This window comes from Carcharodon carcharias, chromosome 18, assembly GCF_017639515.1.
Source record: "Carcharodon carcharias isolate sCarCar2 chromosome 18, sCarCar2.pri, whole genome shotgun sequence".
NCBI classification, from domain to species: Eukaryota; Metazoa; Chordata; class Chondrichthyes; order Lamniformes; family Lamnidae; genus Carcharodon; species Carcharodon carcharias.
Genome location: NC_054484.1, coordinates 20,061,003 through 20,085,184, shown reverse-complemented (window position 1 = coordinate 20,085,184; position 24,182 = coordinate 20,061,003). Strand labels below are relative to the sequence as shown.

The window sequence follows — 24,182 nt, the reverse complement described above, 5'->3', positions numbered from 1 at the left end:
AGACTCGGGGACAACCTTCCCGCCCCACCGACAATTGAGACCCTTAAGTGGGCAGTTAATGCCTATTAAGAGTCTAATTTTGCCACTGCTGGTATTCAACCAACGGTTTGCCGGGGACTTGCCATGCGAGAAGCCTGAAGAGCAAACCCTGTTGCATTGCTTGCTAGCTTTTGGGGGTGGTCCCTCATTGTCAAGCATTCAGTGATGGATGGTTATTGACCCAATGAGAACCATCCCTGCTCTTGCTGCCGTTCTATCTCTTCCCCCCCACTCACCCACAACGCACAACCAGCACCCTGTGAGTGCTCTCCCGTCACCTGCCATCACTCACCTATGGCTTGGGGTCCCTAGTTGATCCTGGGCCTCTGGTGGGTGCAATGCCAGCAGTCTCCGCTGCTGGTTCTCCCTGCAGTGCACAGCTGCTGGACTCTTATTGGCTGTCAGCTCTCGGGAGGGGGATGGATTTCTGCCCCTGGGGCCCTGGATCCCGGGGAAGACCTGCCACTGTCCAGCAACGTGCCCGATTGACACTTCATTCCACACACCTCCCTGAAAGATGGCAAAGCGGGGCTCTCGCTGTCTTTCCAGCCAGTGGGTGAGATGCCCGTTGCCTCCGTTAAATACTAGTCTTTGTTCCTGCTCCTGATCCCCATCCTGCAACCACTCCGGAAAATGGGTGGCCATTGAACGTTGAATGACTGGGTTGGGTGGTGATGCTTGAACTCATCATCCAGTCTCACACGAATAATTGCCATTTAGCTGAAGTAACAGAGGGCACCAAGCAGCTACGATTTTGCATCTTTATAAGAAATATAGGAAGAGAAGGAGGCCATTCAATCTTTCGAGCCTGCTCTGCCAATCAATTAGGTCATGGCTGATATGTCTTTCGACTCCATTCGCTGCTTTGATCCCATATCCATTAATACCCCCGCCTAATAAAAATGTACTCCTCTCAGTTTTGAAATTTCCAATCGAACCCTCCCATCAACAACCCTTTAGGGAGTGAGTTCCAGAATTCCACAGCCCTTTATCGGAAGAAGTGCTTCTTACAAACAGTCAACGCCTTCAGGTGAGGAGGGAAAGGAGGAAAAATGGTAAAGGAAATCTTCTCTATAAACAGTCATTTCAAGATGTTAGGAAAGGCATTTCCATAGGCACTTTACTCAGCTGTAATAAACGTTCGGAGATTTGAACTGTTCTTTCTCAAATTTTGGCCTTACAGATGATTTTCCCTTTTTTGTTGCATCAGTTTAACATGCTCTTTTCTTGCAGACATCAATGAATGTGAATATGCAGAGTTGAATTCCTGTTCTCTAAGAGCAACCTGTTTGAACACTGATGGGTCTCACAACTGCTCTTGTCAGAATGGCTTCACAGACAAAGATCCTTCCAGGAGAGACAGAGACTGCAGAGGTAATTGTCATCTAGCTAATGTTGGAGTCAAGATGGAGGTTTATTTGTGCCTCTTTGTACTTAATCAGGCTGAATGTGTTGGGGAATAGTACTGTTTGTCTCTTTGTTTGGTATGAAAAGGGGATGTTTGAGTTTGGAATGCAATCAGTACTACATGTCCCATCTGGCTATCTGTAGTCAGGTGACCTCTGCCATGAGACAGTCTCTGTAAGCAGAAATCTTCCGATCAGTCCAATAACTCTCACTGAGAAGGACTCCAGTCTTTAAACACGAAATATGGTGTCAGGAAGTGGAAGTAAAATTTAGTTTTAAACCCTGGAAATGTGCGGAGAAGACACAGCTTGGAAAGGCACACAGAAATGTTTAAATCTACAAAAAGCTGCAAAAAAAGGACAAAGAAAAGCAAACACATGCTGAAGGCTGCAAGAAAAATATTGAGTAACATGGCTGCTGTAGACTTTCCTCTCCCAAATCCTGTCAAAGTGAAAGCCGAAATGTGGCAGAATTGGCAGTTTCTCCCCTTGCAACGGTAAAACTACAAGCTAGCAACAGAGTTAATAAACCAAAACCGATAAGAGCAGCTGCACCTCTAACACTGCTGGGGAGGGATTCTACCAATTGTATACCAGCCTAAAACTAACCAATAAACAAAGAAAATAGATGGCATCTGTGAAGAAGAGTCATGTGGACTCGAAACGTTAACTCTGTTTTTCTCCACAGACCCTGTTAGATCTGCTGAGTTTTTCAAGCATTTTCTGTTTTTGTTTCAGATGTCCAGCATCTGCAGAATTTTGCTTTTATCTCAGCAATGACCTGCCCTGCAAGCTTGACACTCCTGAATCACTGGGTGCTCACACATGTCGAGAAAGCTGACCCTCTGACAGTGGACCCTGTTTTGGGGGCCTCGCCTCCTTCCAGCTGGATCTCGATGTCCACCCCCTTTGTCCTGTGGGGAGGCATGTGGGTGAGGAGGATAAGATAAGTCCTCAAGGTGAAGGCCAGGTGTCTAACTATTGCACTAGCCCAGTTCCTCAGCCTGATTTATTTAGTTATTTCATGACACTGCACCATTTTTTTTTCATTCATGAGGTGGGGGTCTCGCTGGCTAGGCCAGTATTTATTGCCCACCCCTAATTGGCCTTGAGAGCTGAGCAGCTTGCTAGGCCATTTCAGAGGGCATTTAAGAGTCAACCACATTGCTGGGGGTCTGGACTCACATGTAAGGACAGCGTGTGAGGATATTAGTGAGCCAGGCAGATTTTTACAACAATCAACAATGGTTTCATGATCTTCGCAGAAATTTTATCAAGCAAAATTTTTCACAAAGCCAAATTGGGTAGTTTTAGATCCAGAAAGGAGTAGGTTTTAAATGGTCTCTTAAAGGGGGAACGTGAAGTAGGGAGGCAGAGATGTTTAGGGAGAGAATTCCTGAGGTAAGGGACCTGACTGTCAGTGATGTGCAAGGGCCAAAAATTGGAGGAGCGCAGAGATTTGGAAGGTTGTAGGGCTGGATGAGCTTATAAAATGGGATGTGGGTATAGACACATGTGAAATCAAAGATGCGAGTGTTAAAGATTGTGGTGTTGCCGGACTTGGAACCAATGAAAGTTAGTGAGCACGGGTGATGGGTGAACATGTATTGGCTTGATGTAGGATGTAGCGTAGCAGAGTTCTGGATGAGCTCATGTTTACAGAAGGAGGAAGATACAAGGCCCATCAGGAGTCTGTTGGAATAGTCAGGTCTAGAGTTAACAAAAGCATGGGTTGGGGTTTCAGCAGAAAATGCACTGATGCAGGAGACTGGCAGTGATACAGACATGGAAGTAGACATCCTTAGAATGGAAGTTCATCTTGGTCAAATAGGACTCAGCACAGGCCAGAAAGAAAGACTTGCATTTACATAGCTTCTTCCGCATTATTTGAATGTTTCAAATCATTTTCCAACCACTAAGGTACTTTTGAATTGCAGTCACTGCTGTAATGTAGGAAATAAGGCAGCCAGTTTGCACACAGCAAGCTCCCAGGACCAGCAATGAGATAATGACCAGATAATCTGTTGCAGTGATGTTTGAGGGATAAATACTGGCCAGGTCACCAGGGAGAACTCCCCTGCTCTTCTTTGAAACAATGTCGTGGGATTTTTCACATGTACCTGAGAGGGCTGACAGAGCCTCAGTTCAACACCTCATCTGGAGGACAGCACATTCGACAGTGCAGCACTCCCTACCTGACCTAGAGTTTGTGCTCCAGTCTCTGGAATGGGGCTTGAATTCACATCCTTCTGACTCAGAAATGAGAGTGTTACAAACTGAATTGTGTTCGACCTTGATATTTCTTAATATGAAAGACAGTTCTGCACTGTGTAATCATGACCTAACTCGTATTGGTTTGCAAGTTGCTTTTTTTTTATCTGCTGACTGCAAATTTTAAAATCTTTTTCAAAACTATCTATTTTGATTTTTTTGTACAGAAGTGACCACTGCTCTTTCAGTTCCTAAATCAAACTCAGGACAGTTGAGCGAAGCCCCATCAATAGTCACTGACGGGAAAAGGTTGAAACCTAGCACTTCAACAGAGAGGACGTTATGCTGTATGTATTCTCTTTTTTTATTCCCAGAGTTATTCCAGTATCTATTCCACTTTCTGGAAAGGTCTAGGTGCTTGGGATTTAAACAGAACCAATGGTTGAGCTTGCACACTCACCAACCTGTGATTCTCCTGCTCACCAAAATATATAGACTAAAATCATGGTGAGTACACAAGGAGGTATGCCAGCCTGTGTTTCTGTCCATGTTGTTGGTTTTCCAGCAGCAGTAAGTATTCCTACACTCAGAGCTGTCCTTTCTTAAACTACTGACTTTGCACTTGGCCACGGAAAAACCTGTCTTCCTCCAATTCTGGCCTCTTGTGCATCCTGATCTAAATTGCCCAACCTTTGGTGGCCATGCCTTTAACTGCCTAGGTCCTAAGCTCTGGAATTCCCTCGCTAAACCTCTCTGCCTCGCTACCTCTCTCCCCCTATAAGATGCTCGTTAAAACCAGGCTTTTTGCCATCTGTCTTAATACCTCCACAAGTGCTATGTGTCAAAAGTTGTCTGATTATGCTCCTGTGATGTGCCTCGGAACATTTTACTACATTAAAGGTGCTATATAAATACAAATTGTTGATGTTATGAAAATCTATAGAATCCACTTCCAGTCCTGTTCCTGTCACTATTCTCCGTTATTTCTTCAATGAATTCTAATAGTCGTTTGGTAGGACAGAACTTGAGTATTACTGAAAAAAGAGTCATGCTGTCAAAGCTTTTCATCTTGCACTCATCAGGACAGATTTGCAAGAATACCAAATCTCAAAGAGAACAACAATTTATACTGCATGAGAAGAGGGTGTTGATTGGTTGGCAAGAGGACTCTGTGGAAATACCTCCACCAATCAGAGTCCACTTGCCAACCAACCAGCACCTTTTTTTCATGTGTATAAATTGTTGTTCCCTTTGGGATTTGGGATTGTTGCAGATCTATTCTGATGAATGCAACATGAAAAGCTTCGACAGCATGTCTCTTTTTTCAGCATTGCTCAATGAATTCTATAATGTTGTGTCTGCTTTTTTTGAGAAACCTGTGCTGACTAGTTCAGTCTGACTCCTTTTTCTCCAAGTGCTTAGTAATTGTACCCTGTAAGCTATTGCTGTTAGTATCTTACTAACCACATATTAAGACTATATAGTGTAACAGTCAATGCTATCACAGTGGATGGTGAAGGTAAGTGAGCTGACAATGCAATCATGATGTGCTAACCCAACTCATTTTCAACAGCTCTTTCTCCAGTTACAAACTTGGCGATTGCCAATGTCACCAGCATTAGCTTCCAAGTCCTTTGGGCAGCAGCCTCCAGCAAAGACCAAACAGTTATTGTGCGGGTACTGAAGGAAGATGGCATTGTGAATGAAATCGAGACTCAGCAAATAGATTTGATGGTGACAGGATTGGAACCTGGGGTTCTCTACACAGTGGAAGTCCACTGGCAATCCTGTGAAGACAGACATACTAAAGAGCTAAAAGTGAAAACAGGTAATGGTTCAGCCCTTGGACATATTCATGTGCCTATTCACCAGAATGGTTTCCTGTTCTTGAGACTATTGCAAAAAACTCTGATTGAATTTGGCCATTTCTCTGCCAGGTCTTTTTTCTCCTGTTGTTTCTTAACTTGGAAACATTGACCCCTGTTTGTGTGAGGTTTTGCAGGTCAAATAGATTTCCGGGACCTCACCCAAATGGCAATTTTGCAGTTGTGAGTCCACAGGCCATTTGACCATGGAGAGTATCTGATGTGGGCCAGTTCCTGGTCTCACCAGGTGTCTCATGTATACATTTCCCAACAGGAGCCAATGTATAGCAACTAGAACAACTGCACATAGAGACACCAATATCATTGGCTGGAATGAAGCTAATTTGGTAAACCCCTGATCTATCACAACTGGCGATTGCACTGCTGTAAGAGACTGGAATTGATTTTACCCATATCATTTTGTTGTGTTACTATCCTCCACTTGCTGCATTTTACTGGCGAAGTCACCCTGCTTTTATAGGGAGAGGTTGCTGCAGTTTCCGTCATACATGTGTTCTGTTTGTGGTGGTGGCTCTTTTTAAATAGGCTCTGTAAATAAACTTTGATTTGTTTAAAGCAAAACATAAAAATTGCTTGCTGTAAGTCCTGCTCCACCTCCAGCTCACTGGCTGACACCTTGCAACACATTGGCTGGGATTTTCCAGTCCCACCATGGCGGGACCCTCTGTGGCTGATGCAGCTGCCCAGCCAAAAGTCCTTTGACTTTCGGTGGGACTGGATGATCACACCCATTGGCTGACACAGTGCAACTCACTGGCTGACACAGTGCAATTCAGCTCAGACTGGTATAGAAAGATCTGGTACCATGCCAGGTGGAACCACTAACCAGTGGGTCAACAGGCAGCAGTAAACAGTGTTCAGTAATAGGGGTAGTGGTTACAGGATTTTCCCTGAATAATAATGCACTTTCTCAATTATGCTTTGCAGCCGCATTATTATTGGATGGACGGGCGAGGATCAAGAATTATAACTTCACTGAAAGTCTCGGCAACACCAGTAGCAGTGAATTTAAGCAGTTTGCAAAGCTTTGGTACCAAGAGGTAAAGATGCCTGACACAAGACCCTCCTCCTCCTCATGCCATGCCCTAAGAGGGTGTTGGTGACCATGGACTTCCATTGCACTGGTCCATGATTATGCTTGGCAAAGTATTGCAGTGGTTTGCCATTACCTTCTGCAGCATAGCTGACCAAGGAACTCCCACTCTTGCCACGCTAGCAGGCATATTGCAAGGATTTACAGGCTGATAATCAACCTATTTAGCCATGTTACAAATGCACCTTCCATGGCCATCAAATCCTGAAGTGGGACTTAAACCTGCAACTTCTGGCCCAGAGGTAGGGACTCTACCACTGTGTCTCATGACATCCCCCTGACACAGGATACAACTGCAGTTTGAAAATGTGGCAGGAGAGAGGCGTTCAGAGCTGTGGAGTGAGGTAGTTCATTACCGTTTCATGTCTGGCATCTACTTCAGGGGTGAAAGACTCCTCTTTCTTCTGGTTGTAAGTGTCCTATGTGGAATGAGTCGATATACCCTGTGTTGTGTGATGGCCCACTGTCTATGGTGCTGTTGTCGTTATGTCATAATAACTGGATTAGTAATTCAGAAAGCACGAGTTCAAATCCTACCATTTCAGTTACCAACCATCCATGCTAGTCCTGGAGTTTCCAGGGATTAAAGCTTAATGTCCTGGATACTGCTGTGGCTAACCTGGGAGAAATGTTAAAGGCATTAAAATTTTTCATCCATTTTTTTTTCATTTATGTATGAAGAAACAATTTTATTAGTTTAAGATTAGGGATGTTTGAGTGGATTGGAGTCGGTAGGTTACATGATGAAACCTGGAGTGATACATCTAACTGGAGCCAGCGACCCTGCCCACCACAGCAGTTTGACAATTTGAATTTGGTTTTAAAAAATCGGGAAATAAAGTGCTGGTATCAGTAAAAGTGTCCGTGAAGCTGTAGGGTTGACAATAAAACCCAACTGGTTCAGTGACGTCTGCCCTATATGTGACTCCAGTTCCACACATATCAATATGATTGACTCTTAACTGTCCTCTGAAGTGAGCCAGATGTTTGGGCTTTATCAAACCTCAAGAACTCTGTCTTAGAGACCTGTCTGCTACCTCTCAGATGCGACCCCACACCTTGTGCTCTAGCTGACGAGGGATTTAAAAAAAAAAATGTTTTTGGGGTCTGGGCAACACCAGCCAGGCCGTATTTATTGTCTACCCCTTGTTCCTTTACCTGGAATAGGTAGAGGTGGCAGATTCCCTTCCTGAAGAGCCTTGGCGAAACAATTGGGCTTTTACACAGTTCCAGCAGGTTTCAAAGTTGGTTTCCAATGCTATCCCACAAATTACCAGACTTTGTTGAATTTTATTGCACAGCTAGCCATGGTGCCAGACTTGAAATGATATGAAGGACACTTGGTTTAGACATGGACTGCCAGATCTGGCTGGACCACATAAAACACACTCAGGTCCTGCTCATTTCTGCTAATACTGCTTCCTATTCTAGGATCATGGAATGCAAAGATAAACCTCGGCTCCTTTTCTCTACTGAAAACTATTGTCTTAAACCCCTGTCCCCTCCACCCACACCTTCAATTATAAGTGTGAAGAGCTCATGGACTAAGATCGAGACCATCCAATCAGCTACTTCTGTTGCAACCCTCCCTTTACTGGCCCACAGGGCCAAATTTCCTTTAAGCTTTCCAGCTGCCCTGGGTGTGGACTTGCATCTTTCTCTAGTTTCTCTACTATCTCCCCTTACGCCCTCTCCAAACTTGTCTTGTTAATGCGTCGTAGCTCCTGCTCCATTGTCACTAAACTGCTGACCATCCAACTTCCCATCCTGGACACCATATTAGCTGATATTGTTAACTGTTCTCTCTCTTCAAGTGTTGTCTCTCTGTCTTTTAAATCTTCCAGAATCACCCTTCATCTTCAATCACCCTTTCCTTTCCAAAGTCCTTGAACCTGTTGTTGCCTCCCAAACCCATTCCCATCTTTCCTGGAACTCCATGTTTAAATCCTTCCGAACAGGTTTCCACTCCTGCCACAGTACCAAAGCAGCACTTACCAAAGTCGCAAATAACATCCAAGTGATTTGTATCAAAGGTAAACTTTTCCTCCTTGTCATTTGGGGGTGGGAGCACTGCTCTCACCTGGTTTCTTTATTGTCTATCTAACTAGCCAGAATATCGCTTGCAATGTATTCTCTTCCCACTGCGCTACGGTTACCTCTCTTGTCTCCTAGGGACCTATCCTTGACTCTTCCCTATTTCTCATCTATATGCTGTCCCATGGTGACATCGTCTGAAGGCTTTTCTCATGTACGTTGCCAAAACCAGCTTTACCTCACCACCACCTCCCTCACTCCTTCATTATTGCTGAATTTCCAGATTACCTATCTGACATCCAGTACAGGGTAAGCAGAAACGTCCTCCCATTAAATATTGGGAAGGCATTGTTATTGGTCCATGCTCCAAACTCCGTTACTTAGCTCCTGACCCCATCCCTCTCCCTGGCAACAGTTTGAGACTAAGTCAGTCTGGTCACAATCTTAGTGTCATGTTTGACCCCAAGGTGAGCAAGCTGTGGTTTCAGTTGGTAGCCCACTTGCCTTTGAGTTACAAGGTTCCAGGTTCAAGACCCACTCCAGGGCTTGAGCACAAAAATCAAGGCCGACACCCCAGTGCAGTAACAAGAGAGTATTGCACTGTCAGAGGTGCTGTCTTCAGATGAGACGCCTGCCTTCTTGGGTGGATGTAAAAAAACCTGTGACACTAATTTTAAGAAGAGCATGAGAGTTCTCCCTGGTGTCCTGGCCAATATTTATCCCTCAATCAGATTCACAAAAAAACCCAGATTATTTGGTCCTTATTGCATTGCTATTTGTGGGAGTTTGCTGTGTGCAAATTAGCTGCCAAGTTTCCTACATTGCAACAGTGACTACACTTCAAAAAGTACTTCATTGGCTATAAAGTGCTTTGAGACATCCAGTGGTTGTGAAAAGTGTTATATAAAGGGGCAAGTCTTTCTTTTTCCAACCTCATTTCCATAGCATCAAGACCACATCAGTAACATCACTCAATTTTGCCCCTGTCTCGGCTCCTCTGATGCACCTGATGCACTTGGTTACCTCTAGACTTGACTATTCCAACACACTCCTGGGTGGTATCCCATATTTTACTCTCCATAAACTTGAAGTCATCCAAATCTCTGCTGCCGGTGTCTTAACTCGCACCAAGTTCCATTCACCTGTCACCCGTGTGCTTAGTGACGGACACTGGATCCCAGTCAAGCAACAACTTGATTTTAAAATTCTCATAGAGGATCATATTGAGATCAAAAAAGAGGAGGGTTAGGCGTCTTGAAGAATATTAAGGTGGATAAGACCCCAGGGCCAGATGGGATCTACCCCAGAGTACTGAGGGAGGCAAGGGAGGAGATTGCTGGGGCCTTGACAGAAATCTTTGTATCCTTAATGGCTATGGGTGAGGTTCCAGAGGACTGGGGAATGGCCAATGTTGTTCCATTGTTTAAGAATGGTAGCAGGGATAATCCAGGAAATTACAGGCCGGTGAGCCTTATGTCAGTGGTAGGGAAATTATTGGAAAAGATTCTTCGTGACAGGATTTACTACCATTTGGAAGCAAATGGGCGTATTAGTGAGAGGCAGCATGGTTTTGTGAAGGGGAGTTCGTGTCTCACTAACTTGATCGAGTTTTTTGAGGAAGTGACAAAGATGATCGACGATGGCAGGGCAGTGAATGTTATATACATGGATTTCAGTAAGGCCTTTGACAAGATCCCTCATGGCAGACTGGTACAGAAGGTAAAGTTGCACAGGATCAGAGGTGAGTTGGCAGGATGGATACAGAATTGGCTTGGTCATAGAAGACAGAGGGTAGCAGTGGAAAGTTGCTTTTCTGAATGGAGAGCTGTGACTTGTGGAGTTCCGCAGGGATCTGTGCTGGGATCTTTGCTGTTTGTAGTATACGTAAATGATTTGGAGAAAAATGTAACTGGGCTAGTTAGTAAGTTTGCAGATGACACTAAGGTTGGAGGAGTTGCAGATAGTGAAGAGGATTGTCAAAGGATACAACCGGATATAGATCGATTGGAGACTTGGACGGAGAAATGGCAGATGGAGTTTAATCCCGAAAAACGCGAGGTAATGCATTTTGGAAGTTCTAATACAGGCAGGTATTACCCAGTAAATGGCAGAACCCTTAAGTGCATCGACGGGCAGAGGGATCTGGGTGTACAGGTCTACAGGTCACTGAAAGTGGTAATGCACGTGGATAAGGTAGTCAGGAAGGCATATGGCATGCTTGCCTTCATTGGCAGGGGTTTTGAGTATAAAAGCTGGGAAGTCATGCTGCAGATGTATAGAACCTTGGTTAGGCCACACTTGGAATATTGTGTGCAATTCTGGTCACCACATTACCAGAAGGATATGGAGGCATTGGAGAGGGTGCAGAGGAGGTTTACCAGGCTGCTGCCTGGTCTGGAGGTTATTAACTATGAGGAGAGGTTGGAGAAACTCAGATTGTTCTCACTAGATTGACGGAGATTGAGGGACGACTTGACAGAAGTTTACAAAATTATGAGTGGCATGGACAGAGTAGATAGTCAGAAGCTTTTTCCCAGGGTGGAAGGTCAATTACTAGGGAACATAGATTTAAGGTGAGAGGAGAAAACATCATAAAGGTGATGTGCGGGGCAAGTTTTTTACGCAGAGGGTAGTGAGTGTTTGGAATTCGCTGCCAGAGTTGGTGGTGGAAGCAGGTACGATAGTGGTGTTTAAGAGACAGCTTGACAAATACATGAATAGGATGGGAATAGAGGGATACGGACCCCGTAAGTGCAAAATGTTTTAGTTGACGGGCAATATAATGATCGGCGCAGACTTGGAGGGCCGAACGGCCTGTTCCTGTGCTGTACTTTTCTTTGTTCTTTGTTCTCTGTTCTTTGTTCATACTTGTTTCCATATCCCTCCATGGCCTTGCTCCTCCCTATTTCTGTAATCTCTTGCAGCCCTCTGAGATATCTGCGTTCCTCTAATTCTGGCCTCTTGTGCATTCCAAATTATAATTGCTGCACCATTGATGGTTATGCCTTCAGTTGCCTGGGCTGCAAGTTCTGGAATCCCCTCCGTACACCCCTCTAACTCTCTACATCATTTTCTTACTTTACGATACTCCTTAAAACCTAACATTTTGACCAAGCCTTTCGCCATCTGACAATATCTTCTTTTTTGGCTCAGTTTTATAATTTACCTGTGGCACTTTATTATGTTAGAGGTGCTATATAAATATTAGCTGTGGTTGTTGTCTGTATCTGAACTCAGCCTTTGGGTTACCATAAACACTCGGCCACTCTTCTGAGAACCTGGTGACGCAAATGGGAACTTAATACTGACAAGCACAAAATCAAACAAAATGAAGAGGCAATGACTATTTACAAGAGTTTATAAAACTTCTTTTTCAGCTTGAAAACTCCCTTCCACCAACAATCCATCAGTTATACCAAAGCAGGAAGATTCTGGTCCGGATAGCATCTCTCAGCTATGGGAGTATTGTGGTGAACTTTGAAATTGTTATTGATCAAGGAATAAAACTCAATGTCTGGAATATTTCTTCTGCCCTGATCTCCTCTCTTTACAACAGTTCTGCCTTTGTGTATGATCGCAACGGCACCTCCATTTCAGGTAGGTGGACTCATTAGATGATTAGACCTAGATCTCATATCCTTAGAAGGACTTGTTAACTAAAATTAAAGTGCTGCTCTCCTGTGGCTGGTTCCCACTTTGCACTTTCCATAAACTTGAGCTCCTCCAAACTCTGCAGCCTGTGTCCTAACTCGGAGCAAGCCCTGTTTCCCTGCATACTGTAATCACTGGGTCTCCATTGGCTCCTGTTCTGGCAACGTCTTGATTTTAAAATTCTTATCCTTGCTTGCCAATCCTTTCATTGCCTTGCACCTCCCTATTTCAGCCACCTCCTCCAGTCCCACAATCCTTCCAGATTTCTGCGCTCCTCCAATTCTGGCCTCTTGCATTTTCCCTGATCTTCATCGCTTCACCATTGGCGTTTGTGTCTTCAGCTACCAAGGCCTTAAGCTCTGGTATTCCACACTGAACCTCTCTGGCTCTCTATCTCTCTCTCTCTCCCTTCCCCAAAGACATTCCTTAAAATCTACCTCCTGACCAAGCTTTTCTTATATCTCCTTTTATGGTTCAGGGTCAAATTTTGTTCGAAAGTGCTTCTATGATGCATTTTGGGATTTGTTGGATCTCCTGCTCTGGCACTGAAACTGTAACAGGCCAGGACTTCTGCTGCTTAATGTTCAGACCATTCCAAATCTTTGTGATAGGATCAGTTTAATGTTTTGGGCAGGGAGCCAGTGTCTGTTGAGGCATTCAGCCTGAATTGCTGGGAACAGATTGCGCTGCAGTCTGCTACTTCCATGGGGGAAGCTTGGGACTGGTAATAGGTGGAATAGGTGGAAGAAGTGAGAGGAAAACGTGGTTAGAATTTCATGCAAAGATACCAGGGTCTGTATTCTGAGGTAATAATACCCAAAGGATTGAATTAAGTTTCTAATGCCTGTGGGGCTATCAGGAAGGTTCAGTCTAGAACTCACCCCTAGCAAGCTGGGGGAAACTCTGGCTTTAAGATTGATGAGCTGAATGGAATTCCTAAGATAGACAGGATATTGAAGCACTCATACTTCTAAATTGTATCTGCTGGGCTGAGAAGAATTACCTCCTGACCCCTTCTCCCTGACTGTAACTTTGTCTGTTGGGTTCTTCCCCATATTCCTGTTCCTGTGAGTGAAATTTCTACTCTCTCCTGACACACGGAGTTTCAGGTCCAGTGTTTTATCCTGCTTCCTTTTCATAAGTGGCTGTATTTATTGACCCTTATATCTCCATTATAACTGGTAGCTACTTTCTGAATTAGACACGTGTATCAGGGACACATGTACACCTTCACCTTTCAGACTTCACACAGTTCATACTGTTGTTAAAAGGCATTGCCTTAATAAAATATCTGTTGACGATTTTTCTTCTCATATGAAGTGGGAAATGCGCCACAGCTCTTTTCACCAAGAGGGGGTGAGATGTGAATGTGTTCTAGCGCCATCGTCTGTGTGCTTGTAAAACAACAAAGGAGTATGATTTAATAACAATAATAATGCATCTTTAAGTGACAGTGCAGGCACTGGTCTTTTAATCCTTACTGAAATTTTCACCACTTCCCTCTCTCTGAATGTCCAGCCTAGTGCTGATCTTTGGTTCCAAAGGTAGAGTTGGCCAACCTCTGGCACCTGGGACTTGTGGCCAATCTTCATTGAGAATCTAATCAGTCAGCGAAAGCATATTGCTCAATCAGAAGTGGCATTAAAGCCTGATTCTAGCTTCAGTCATATCACATGTGTGTGTTGTGCAGCCCACTGGATAGAGATGATGGGTTAGGTTTGGCTGGTCATTATAAAAATTGTCCAATCTTCATTCCCACTGAGGTCAACCTCCAAAATCCACCTCGAGGAATGGGAATCTATCCTGCCTAGTCTGTTGGGCCGAGTTCCATTGCCACCCAGGTCATGATCAGTTGTCACTGTATTGAATGGTATGTGTGTGTGGGGCTGACTGCCACTTTGAATAGTGCATTTGCCCACTGAGACAACTTGTAACGGTGATGGAATTCCACCGCATTAACTTGTTTCTAAATGTTTTGTCCCTTTAGATGTTAATGAATGCACCTCACCTATTTACAATGACTGTTCGCCTCATGCAATGTGTAAAAACACCGAGGGGTCATACATCTGCATATGCAGTGACCGCTATAAAGATGTGAATCCAGCCAGGCCTGGCAGATCCTGTGAAGGTGAGACTTGAATTGCTGGAACAATTAGTAGCAGATTTAAATAGAATTTCAAATATAAACACGATCACAGAATTGTAGGTGTTATACGGAGGCACTAAGAAAGGAGTGCGCAAGTTACAAACCTGCAGCACTTCCCCACGTCCCCCCGCTTCCCCCACCACCCCCCCCCACCCACCACCACCACAACCACCATCCACCACCACCCCCTCACTCCCCATAGCCCTTCACCTGAAGCGTGTCAATCAATCCCAAGAAACCCAGGTGATTCTGTCCTACTTGTCTCTTGTACTTTGTGGGGTCCTGGAGGTTGACAAAGGTATTTATGTGATGAACCTCTTCACAAGAAGTTTCCTGGTACCGTCGTAGAATCGTGGTATCTTACAGCACAGAAGGAGGCCTTTCAGCCCTTCAAGCCTTTGCCAGTCCTTTGAAAGTTATCCAGTTAGTCCCACTCCCCTGCTTTCTCCCCAGTCGTGCAGGAGAAATTCAGAAAATCAGGCGAACGGATTTATGGTGAACTCCGGGTGGTTATATTTTGTTAACTTTTGCCTGTAATTTTGCATCATCTTGTATGTTTTCAAAATTTTGAGTTGGGTCGAATTTTATCAACAAAACCTGAAAATTGGGAGGCCTCAATGAATTAATTTCACAACGCAATCCGAACGTTCCCATTGGGAACATTGTTTCCCTCTCCATTTATGAGCTAAGTATTCAGAGTTAACAGGCTGGATTAAATGCAGCCAAATTGTGGCGGGAAACATGGTGGCTGCGCCGACTTAACCGCGGGAGAGGTCCCGTGTCGTTCTCCCCGTGGCAGTGACCTTGATTAAGTTGGAGGGCAGAAGGGCTGATGTGGGATTCCGGCATTCCAGCAGCAGCAGGGTGTCAATTTGGCTCACTAATGAACTGATTAGCACCCATTATCCCTGACCCCACTGCAATTTAATGGTGGTTCGGGGATTAAATAGAAGCCGCATGGCTTCCCCACACCCTCAGATGGTCACCTAGCAAACACTGCTTCCTGGGGTGGTGGTGGGGGGGGGTCCCTCATTATCAGGCACTCTGTGTCTGATGGAGGGACCTAGCATCGGGTGGGGCGGAGGTGGCCACTGAAAGCCTCTGACTCCCCGCACCCCCCCCAACTCCCACCCGTGACCCTCATCCCATCTTCGCTCACCTTCGGTCCGGGATCCCTGGATGATCCTGGGCCTCTGGCGGGTGCATTGCCGCCAGCAGCCACCACTCCTCCCGCTGGCTGCATGGGGAGCTTCTGGCCAATCACAGGATGAGACCCCACGGCCTGGCAGAATCCCGGTCAATGAAACTTTGGGCTCAATTTTCACCATGGAGGCAGGAAACAGGAGCTGGGTTTGTTTTTGGGTCTCCAGGAATGGGGTTATGGGAGGGGGCGGTGACGGTGTGGAGTGGGGTGGGGTAGGGGGTGGGTGGGGCGGGGGGGGTTGCTGCGTGGGGGAGCCGATTGATTGAATTTCAACTTTTCAAGCTCTTATATTGTAATGAAGAACAGCTCCAGTGCAATGGGTGTGATCTTAAAGCTGGAGGGCCAATCATTGGCTTAACTGCTCTCTGATGTCACTTAGTAAGCTGTATCAAACTGCCACCATCAGCAATTCAACAAGAAGATCCACAACCATCTTCTCAGGGCAACTAGGGATGGGTAATAAGTGCCAGCCTTTCCAGCAATGCCCATCTCCCAAAAACAAAGATTCAAAAATCGCTTTTAAAATGACCCAACTGTATCTTTTGACAGAAGTCACTACGACTGTGCTAACTCCTACAAGTACCCAAGGACAATCTTCTACTGTCTTTGCCTCTGCAATGATCACCTATGTGAGTGAGCCTGGGTTTCCAGCTTCCTTTCAATATTCAAAAGTGCCTCATTGTGGTATGTGATCTTCATTGTTTCTACTGCTATTGTTGGTTCTGATCATTTATGGTGAATTGATGGCTTTTGGACAGAGCTATTGCATCATTTTATTGTGTTGTAGGAGAGTATACATCATTTTCAAGTAATATACACATACACAGACAGATAGGTACTTTGTGTCAGTCTTCACAGTGGAAGACACGAGTGACATCCCCAAAGTTCAAGAGAGTCAGGGGGCAGAGGTGCATATGGTGGCCATTACCAAGGAGAAGGTGCTAGGAAACCTGAAAGGTCTGAAGGTGGATAAATCACCTGGACCAGATGGATTACACCCCAGAGTTCTGAAGGAGATAGCTGAAGAGATAGTGGAGGCGTTAGTGGTGATCTTTCAGGAATCACTGGAGTCAGGGAGGGTCCCAGAGGACTGGAAAATCGCTAATATAACCCCGCTGTTTAAGAAGGGAGTGAGGCAAAAGATGGGAAATTACAGGCCGATTAGCCTGACCTCGGTCATTGGTAAGGTTTTAGAGTCCATTATTAAGGATGAGATTTCAGAATACTTGGAAGTGCATGGTAAAATAGGGCAAAGTCAGCATGGTTTCATCAAGGGGAGGTCATGCCTGACAAATCTGTTAGAATTCTTTGAGGAGGTAACAAGTAGGTTAGACAAAGGAGAGCCAATGGATGTTATCTACTTGGACTTCCAGAAGGCCTTTGACAAGGTGCCACACAGGAGGCTGCTCAGTAAGATAAGAGCCCATGGTGTTAGAGGCAGGGTACTAGCATGGATAGAAGATTGGCTGTCTGGCAGGAGGCAGAGAGTGGGGATAAGGGGGTCCTTCTCAGGATAGCGGCCAGTGACTAGTGGTGTTCCGCAAGGGTCAGTGTTGGGACCACAACTTTTCACTTTATACATTAATGATCTAGATGAAGGAACTGAGGTCATCCTGGCTAAGTTTGCAGATGATACAAAGATAGGTGGAGGGACAGGTAGTATTGAGGAGGCGGGGAGGCTGAAGAAGGATTTGGACAGGTTAGGAGAATGGGCAAAGAAGTGGCAGATGGAAGACAACATGGGGAAGAGTGAGGTCATGCACCTTGGTAGGAAGAATAGAGGCATGGACTATTTTCTAAATGGGGAGAGAATTCAGAAATCTGGAGTGCAAAGGGACTAGGGAGTCCTAGTCCAGGATTCTCTTAAGGTTAACTTGCAGGTTGAGTCGGTAGTTAGGAAGGCAAATGCAATGTTGGCATTTATTTTGAGAGGACTAGAATATAAAAGCAGGGATGTGCTGCTGAGGCTTTGTATGGCTCTGGTCAGACCACATATAGAATATTGTGAGCAATTTTGGGCCCCGTATCTCAGGAAGGATGTGCTGGCCCTGGACAGGGTCCAGAGGAGGTTCACAAGAATGATCCCAGGAACGAAAGGCTTAACATATGAGGAACGTTTGAGGACTGTGGGTCTATACTCAATGGAGTTTAGAAGGATGAGGGGGGATCTGATTGAAACTTACAGAATACTGAAAGGCCTGGATAGAGTGGACGCAGGGAAGATGCTTCCATTAGTAGGAGATACTAGGACCCGAAGGCACAGCCTCAGAGTAAAGGGAAGACCTTTTAGAACAGAGATGAGGAAAAACTTCTTTAGTCAGAGAATGGTGAATCTATGGAATTCATTGCCACAGAAGGCTGTGGAGGCCAGGTCATTGAATGTATTTAAGACCGAGATAGATAGGTTCTTGATTGGTAAGGGGATCAAAGGTTATGGGGAGAAAGCGGGAGAACGGGGTTGATAAACTTATCAACCATGATTGAATGGCGGAGCAGACTCGATGGGCCGAATGGCCTAATTTCTGCTCCTATGTCTTATGGTCTTATGGTCCTATATATACAAACACACACATGTATACACACACACACACATACACCCACACATACACACACACGTACACACGGGTATGGGAATCGAATGGGCAAATGGAGTTTAGGAAAGGTTGAGCAGGTTGGGCCTATACTCATTGGAGTTTAGAAGCATGAGAGGTGATCTTATTGAAATATATAAGATTCTAAGGGGACTTGACAGGACAGGTGCTGAGAGAATTATTTTGACGTGTGGAGGAATCTAGAACCAGGCAGCACAGTTTTAAAATAACAGGTGTTCCCATTTTAAATGGAGATGAGAAAAATGTCTCCTTCTCTCAGAGGAATGTTAGCTCTTGGAACTCCCTTCCCCAGAGAGCAGTGGAGGCTGGGCCATTGAGTATACTGAAGGCTGAGTGAGACAGGTGTTTGACCGATAAGGGTGTGAGGGTTAAAGGAGGCAGACAGGCAAGTGGAGTTAGAGCCACCATTAGATTAGCCATGATCTTATAGAATAGCAGAACAGGGTTGAGGGGCCATATGTCCTACTCCTGCTCCTACTTCTTATGTTCAAACACATATATATGGTAGCATTTATTTCATTGGATCATAAATGAAAAATGACATTGGAGATTTGCCAGTGCGAGAATAAAAATGATATTTTGCTCTTCTAGTCCACCATTTTGGACACACTTCCTGGGTTACACCTAAGTATAAGCAGATTTATTCTGTGCATGTTCCTTTCAGATGATTGATGCATTGAAAATTTATTTCTTCACAGATAAAAGGGAAAACCATTTAGGTCTAAATGGACAAATTTCCCCACTAGCCCAAAGTTAGTGTAGAGTTCAGAGGTTGGAATTGAACAACCCAGGAGAAAATTCGGGGAGGTGAGGCAGGGGTTAGGGGGACTAAAACAGCTCGAGAACCACCCCGGCTGGGGGAGGCCTCGGCTGATTTGAATGGCCAGGTGTCCTTTACAGTCCATCGTCCATCTGCACAGCCCGAAACAGGACAGAAAGGAGCAGCTGGCACGGCTTCACGCCAGTTAAAATTATGCAGCCCAGGGCCACCATCCCCATTAAGGTAAAGGGTGTGAGAGTTGGCATGGAGGGGATAGGAGAGGAAGAATGGGGCCATTTGGTGGGTGGGAAGGGGTAGGGAGACCAGGGGGGCAAAAGCTCAGACTTTTCCTGAGGAGGTAGAGGGATCACTCCTGTGTAGAGGGCTTCTTTTCCTGTTCCATCAGATTATACTGATAGAGGCATCCGTGGCTGCTACCCTTCTCAGTGGGTGTAGTAACTGAAGGTATAGCCTCTTGTACTACCTATCAGGAGTCATGTGATTGTTCTTGGAGGCTCCGACCAATGAGCCCTAAGCACGGGTCACCTGGGGGGGTGGGGGGGGGTGTGGGTGGCGGGGGGGAGCTCCTTGTGGAGGGCCTGGTTCAAGCATGTAGAATCCGAAAAGCTCTCAGTAATAAAGTTTTCTGTTTCAAGTTGAAACCTGTCCAGTATTTCAAGTCATTACAGTGGGCCATTGGAATGCCGTCTGGCTCTTAATGACGTCATAGGACACCATAATCAGACCTTTAGAGGTGCTAGCCTGTGCCGCTTATAAAATAGGGCCCAGCATTGGTGGTGCATTCGGGGGACTCATGGGCCTCCTTGAAGGGATTGACCGTTTAGCCGGGCTGTGCAGTCTGACCATTTCTTTCATTCACTTTTTCAACAGCTTCTTCTCCAGTTATCAACCTGACCGTCTTCAAGGTCACCAGCGCCAGCTTTCAAGTAACATGGACCACGGAGATCAATCAGGAACAAACGTTTATTGTGCAGTTATTGAAGAACGATAGCATTGTGAATAAAACAGAGACCATGGAACTGGAGTGGACCGTGTCAGATTTGGAGCCTGAGACCGAGTACACTGTGAGCGTCACCTCACGAGCCTGTGAAGATGAGGGCCCTGCAGCAGAGCTGAGTGTAAAAACAGGTAACAGTATAAGGACTGGGAAGTATTCCTAACCATCTTTATGTACGATACATCCACAAGAGTGCAGAACACTAGTATTCATGGGGTGGGCAGTTTTCAGCTTTCAATGTAGATGAGCAAAGGCTTATCATTGGCTGTGTTCAGATGGAAGATTTCACTGTCAGTGATTTTGTTTTTGGTTCTTCAATTCAACTTTGTTCTGGTCATTATTTCTGGAAATATGTTCTGCCTTCGGCATGAGTCATCCCTCCCTCTGACTATGCTGAAAGTGTAGTGTAAAATGTCTCTTGTCATATGGTAGAATAATCTGATGAAGGAATATGACACCATTGTAAGCTATGATATATCATCAAACATCCATGCTACCATTTCTGTTGGGTTTTGTATCTTTATATATAGTCAGCTTTGCAAGTATCTGATCCCAGAGAACAAACTAGGCTACTAAGTACATAACAAACAGGAACAGGAGTAATAAATTCAGCCCGTTGAGCCTGCTTCGCCATTCAATAATATCATGGCTTTTCTTCTATCTCAACTCCAACATCCTGCATTACCCCGTATCCCTTGATTCCCTTAGAATCCCAAGATCTGTTGGCCTTTGTCTTGAATAGACTCAGTGACTGGGTATCCACAGCTCAATCTTTTGAGTGAGGGAATTTATCCTCATCCCGATCCTAAATGGCTGACCCCTCACTTGAAGCCAATGATCCCTAGTTCTAGATTCCCAAGCCAGGGGAAACATAGAAACTAGGAGCAAGAGTAGGCCATTCGGCCCTTCAAGCCTGCTCCGCCATTCAATATGATCATGGCTGATCTTCTATCTCAACGCCATATTCCCACTTTCTCTCCATACCCCTTGATGCCCCTAATATCCAAAAAATTATCCATTTCTTTCTTGAATATACTCAGTACATGGCCTCCACAGCCTTCTGTGGTAGAGAATTCCACAGGTTGACCAGCCTCTGAGTGAAGGAATTTTTCCTCATCTCAGTCCTAAATGGCCTGCCCCATATCCTGAGAATGTGGCCCCTAGTTCTAGAGTCCCCAAACAGGGGAAACATCCTCCCTGCATCTAATCTGTCTAGGCCTGTTAGAATTTTATTCCTTTCAATCAGATCCCCTCTCATTCTTCTAAACTCTCATGAATATAGGCCCGGTTGAACCAACCTCTCCTCATACGACAGTCCTGCCATCCCTGGTATCAGTCTAGCGAACCTTCCCTGCACTCCCTCTATGGCAAGTAAATTCTTTCTTAGGTAGGGAGACCAAACTGCATGCAATACTCCAGGTGTGGTCTCACCAAGGTCCTGTGTAACTGCAGTAAGACATCCCTACTTCTGAACTCAAATCCTCTTGCAATGAAGGCCAACATACCATTTACCTTCCTAATTGCTTGCTGCACCTGCCCGTTTACTTTCATTGGCTGGTGTGCAAGGACACTCAGATCCCTTTGTACATCCACATTTCCCAATATATCACCATTTAAATAATACTCTGCCTTTCTGTTCTTCACACCGAAGCATATAACTTCATATTTATCCACGTTATACTGCATCTGCCATGTGTTTGCCCACTCACACAACTTGTCTAAATCGCTCTGAAGCCTCCTTGCATCCTCCTCACAAACCCGCCCAGTTTTGTGTTGTCAGCAAACGTGGAAATGTTGCATTTGGTTCCCTCATCCAAGTCATTTATATATATCATGAATAGCTGGGGCCCAAGCAATGATCCTTGTGGTACATCACTAGTCACCACCTGCTATCCTACCAGCATCAACCACTCAAGCCCCATTACAATTTTATGGGCAGGATTTTCGGATCATCAGGCAGGTGGGCCGAGGAGCTGCTGGGAAAGGGCGCGCCTCCCACGATCGGCCCCTGACCGCGAATTCACGCTGGCTGGTCAATTAACGGCAAGCCAGTATGAAACGTGCACTGAAACGCTCAGCGCTGCGGGGGCGGCGGCAGGAGGGGTACGGACGCAGAAGTCTGCGCGTGTTGCGAGGGAGTGCGTAGTGAAAGCTCCCTGAAGGCAGGGGCCTGCCTCAGGGAGCTGAAGAATTTTAAACCACTGAATAAAGTTTATAAAATTCCGAAAAAAATGTACGCACTCGCCTTAACATGTATGTGTGAAAAATTATGCCCACCACAATTTTAATTTTTAAAATCTCATTACGGAAACCTCATCCCGCTAGTGGATGAAGTTTCCTAAAAAATCTAAAGGCCGCCTGGCCAACTCACCCACCTGCCAACCATAGGGTTGGATGGGCAGCGAAATATTGCTTTAAATTAATTGATTAATGGCCTTACTAGACCTCTTAATTGTCGCTGGGCATGCTGCCAACTCTCACTCACACATACCCGCTGACAGAAATATCGCGCGAGTGCCCGATGATGTTCGGACGCTCGCCTGATGTCATCGCGCGCTATTCTACGCCCGATTGGGTCAGGCTCACCCTCACCCGCGGGAGGCAAAATCCTGCCCTATATGTTTCAGTGAGATCGCCTTTCATTCTTCTAAACTTTAGGGAATATAGACCTAGTCTATTCAATCACTCTTTCTCAGACAATCCCCTCATCCCAAGAACCAGTTCTGTGAACCTTCATTGCACTTCTAAGGCAAATGTTGTTTAGTAAGGAAGCTAAAACTGAACACAGTACTCCAGGGGCAGGATTTTACCATCGGCGAGCGGGGGCGGGGCCTGCTTGCTGACGCGTAAAATGACGCGTGGTGATGTTGGGCGGGACTCCCGCACCCCATTTAAATTTTCAGGAAGGCAGCAAAATCAGCTGCGCACCTGCCAACCCGACAATGGCCAATTGAGGACATTGACAGATCAATTAAAGTAATTAGTGGACCTGCCCGTCCAACCTTAAGGCTGGTGGGCAGGCTAGGAGTCCTGGGGACAACTAGAAAAAAACATGGAACCTCATCCGCTGGCAGGATGAGGTTTCATGCAGGGTTTTAAAAATTGTAATAAAGTTGTCTTGGAAATTGTGAACATGTCCCAACTCATTGTCACATGAGGGGACATGTAAGGGATTTTTTTTTTTCTATTTTTAATACTTTTGAAAGTAGAGGTGATCTCCCTGAGGCTGCACTTAGCCTCAGGGAGATGAGTGCGATCTTTCGTGCGCATGCGCAAAAGAGCGCACTCTCGATTTTAGGCATTCCCCCTACCCGCACAGGGAGCACATAGCGCTTCCCTGTGGACATTACACTGTGCGCGCTTTAATTGGCCCACCCACGTAAAATGGCGCCGCGCCTCCGATCGAGGGCGCCGATTGGTAGCGCACCCGCATGCGCCTGCCTATCGACTTCCCCCCAACGGGGGGAATATTCTGCCCCAGGTGTGGCTTTACCAAAACCCTATATAGTTGTCTTAAGACTCCTTTACCCTTATAATCCAATCCCTTTATAATAAAGGCTTTCATACCACTTGCTTCCCTAATGGCTTGCTGTAGTTGTATGTTAACTTTCTGTGACTTGTGGTCAAGGATACCCAGGTCCCCCTGAATACCAACACTTTCCAGTCTCTCACCATTTAAAACATAATCTGCTTTTCCATTTTTCCTACTGAAGTGCATAACTTCACACTTGTGTATGTTATACTCATTAACCATGTTCTTGGCCACCCACTTAACCTGTCTAAGATCCCTTTGCATCTCCTTTGTATCCTACTCACAGCTTACTTTCCCACCTAACTTTGTACCATCAGCAAACCTGGATATTTTACACTTGGTCCCATCATCTAAGTCATAGGGCAGGATTTTGACCTTGGCACGCGGGCGTGGTGGACTGGCCTGGGAAACAGGATGCCGCCTGCGATTGGCCCCTGACTGCGATTTCACGCTGGCTGACCAGTTAACGGGACGCTGAAATGCTCAGCGCTATTGGGGTGTTGTGGGGGGGGGCGGGGGGTGGTGCGGTGGGAGCAGGGCGAGCACAGGCTCGGCGGAGCGTGAAAGGAAAGCTCCCTGAAGGTAGAGAG

The 24,182-nt window shown here is 45.6% G+C and overlaps 1 protein-coding gene across 1 annotated transcript in view; it reads left to right on the top strand.

Moving 5' to 3' along the window:
• The window catches only part of LOC121290415 (uromodulin-like 1), a 96,932-nt gene that overhangs the window by 16,866 nt on the left and 55,884 nt on the right, over window positions 1-24,182 (top strand). Inside the window, exons 8-15 of the mRNA XM_041210855.1 lie at window positions 1,273-1,413; window positions 5,230-5,484; window positions 6,470-6,582; window positions 12,047-12,266; window positions 14,308-14,448; window positions 14,796-14,889; window positions 16,220-16,299; window positions 19,934-20,191. Coding sequence (XP_041066789.1) covers window positions 1,273-1,413; window positions 5,230-5,484; window positions 6,470-6,582; window positions 12,047-12,266; window positions 14,308-14,448; window positions 14,796-14,889; window positions 16,220-16,299; window positions 19,934-20,191 — 1,302 coding nt within the window. The remainder of the gene's footprint in view (window positions 1-1,272; window positions 1,414-5,229; window positions 5,485-6,469; window positions 6,583-12,046; window positions 12,267-14,307; window positions 14,449-14,795; window positions 14,890-16,219; window positions 16,300-19,933; window positions 20,192-24,182) is intronic.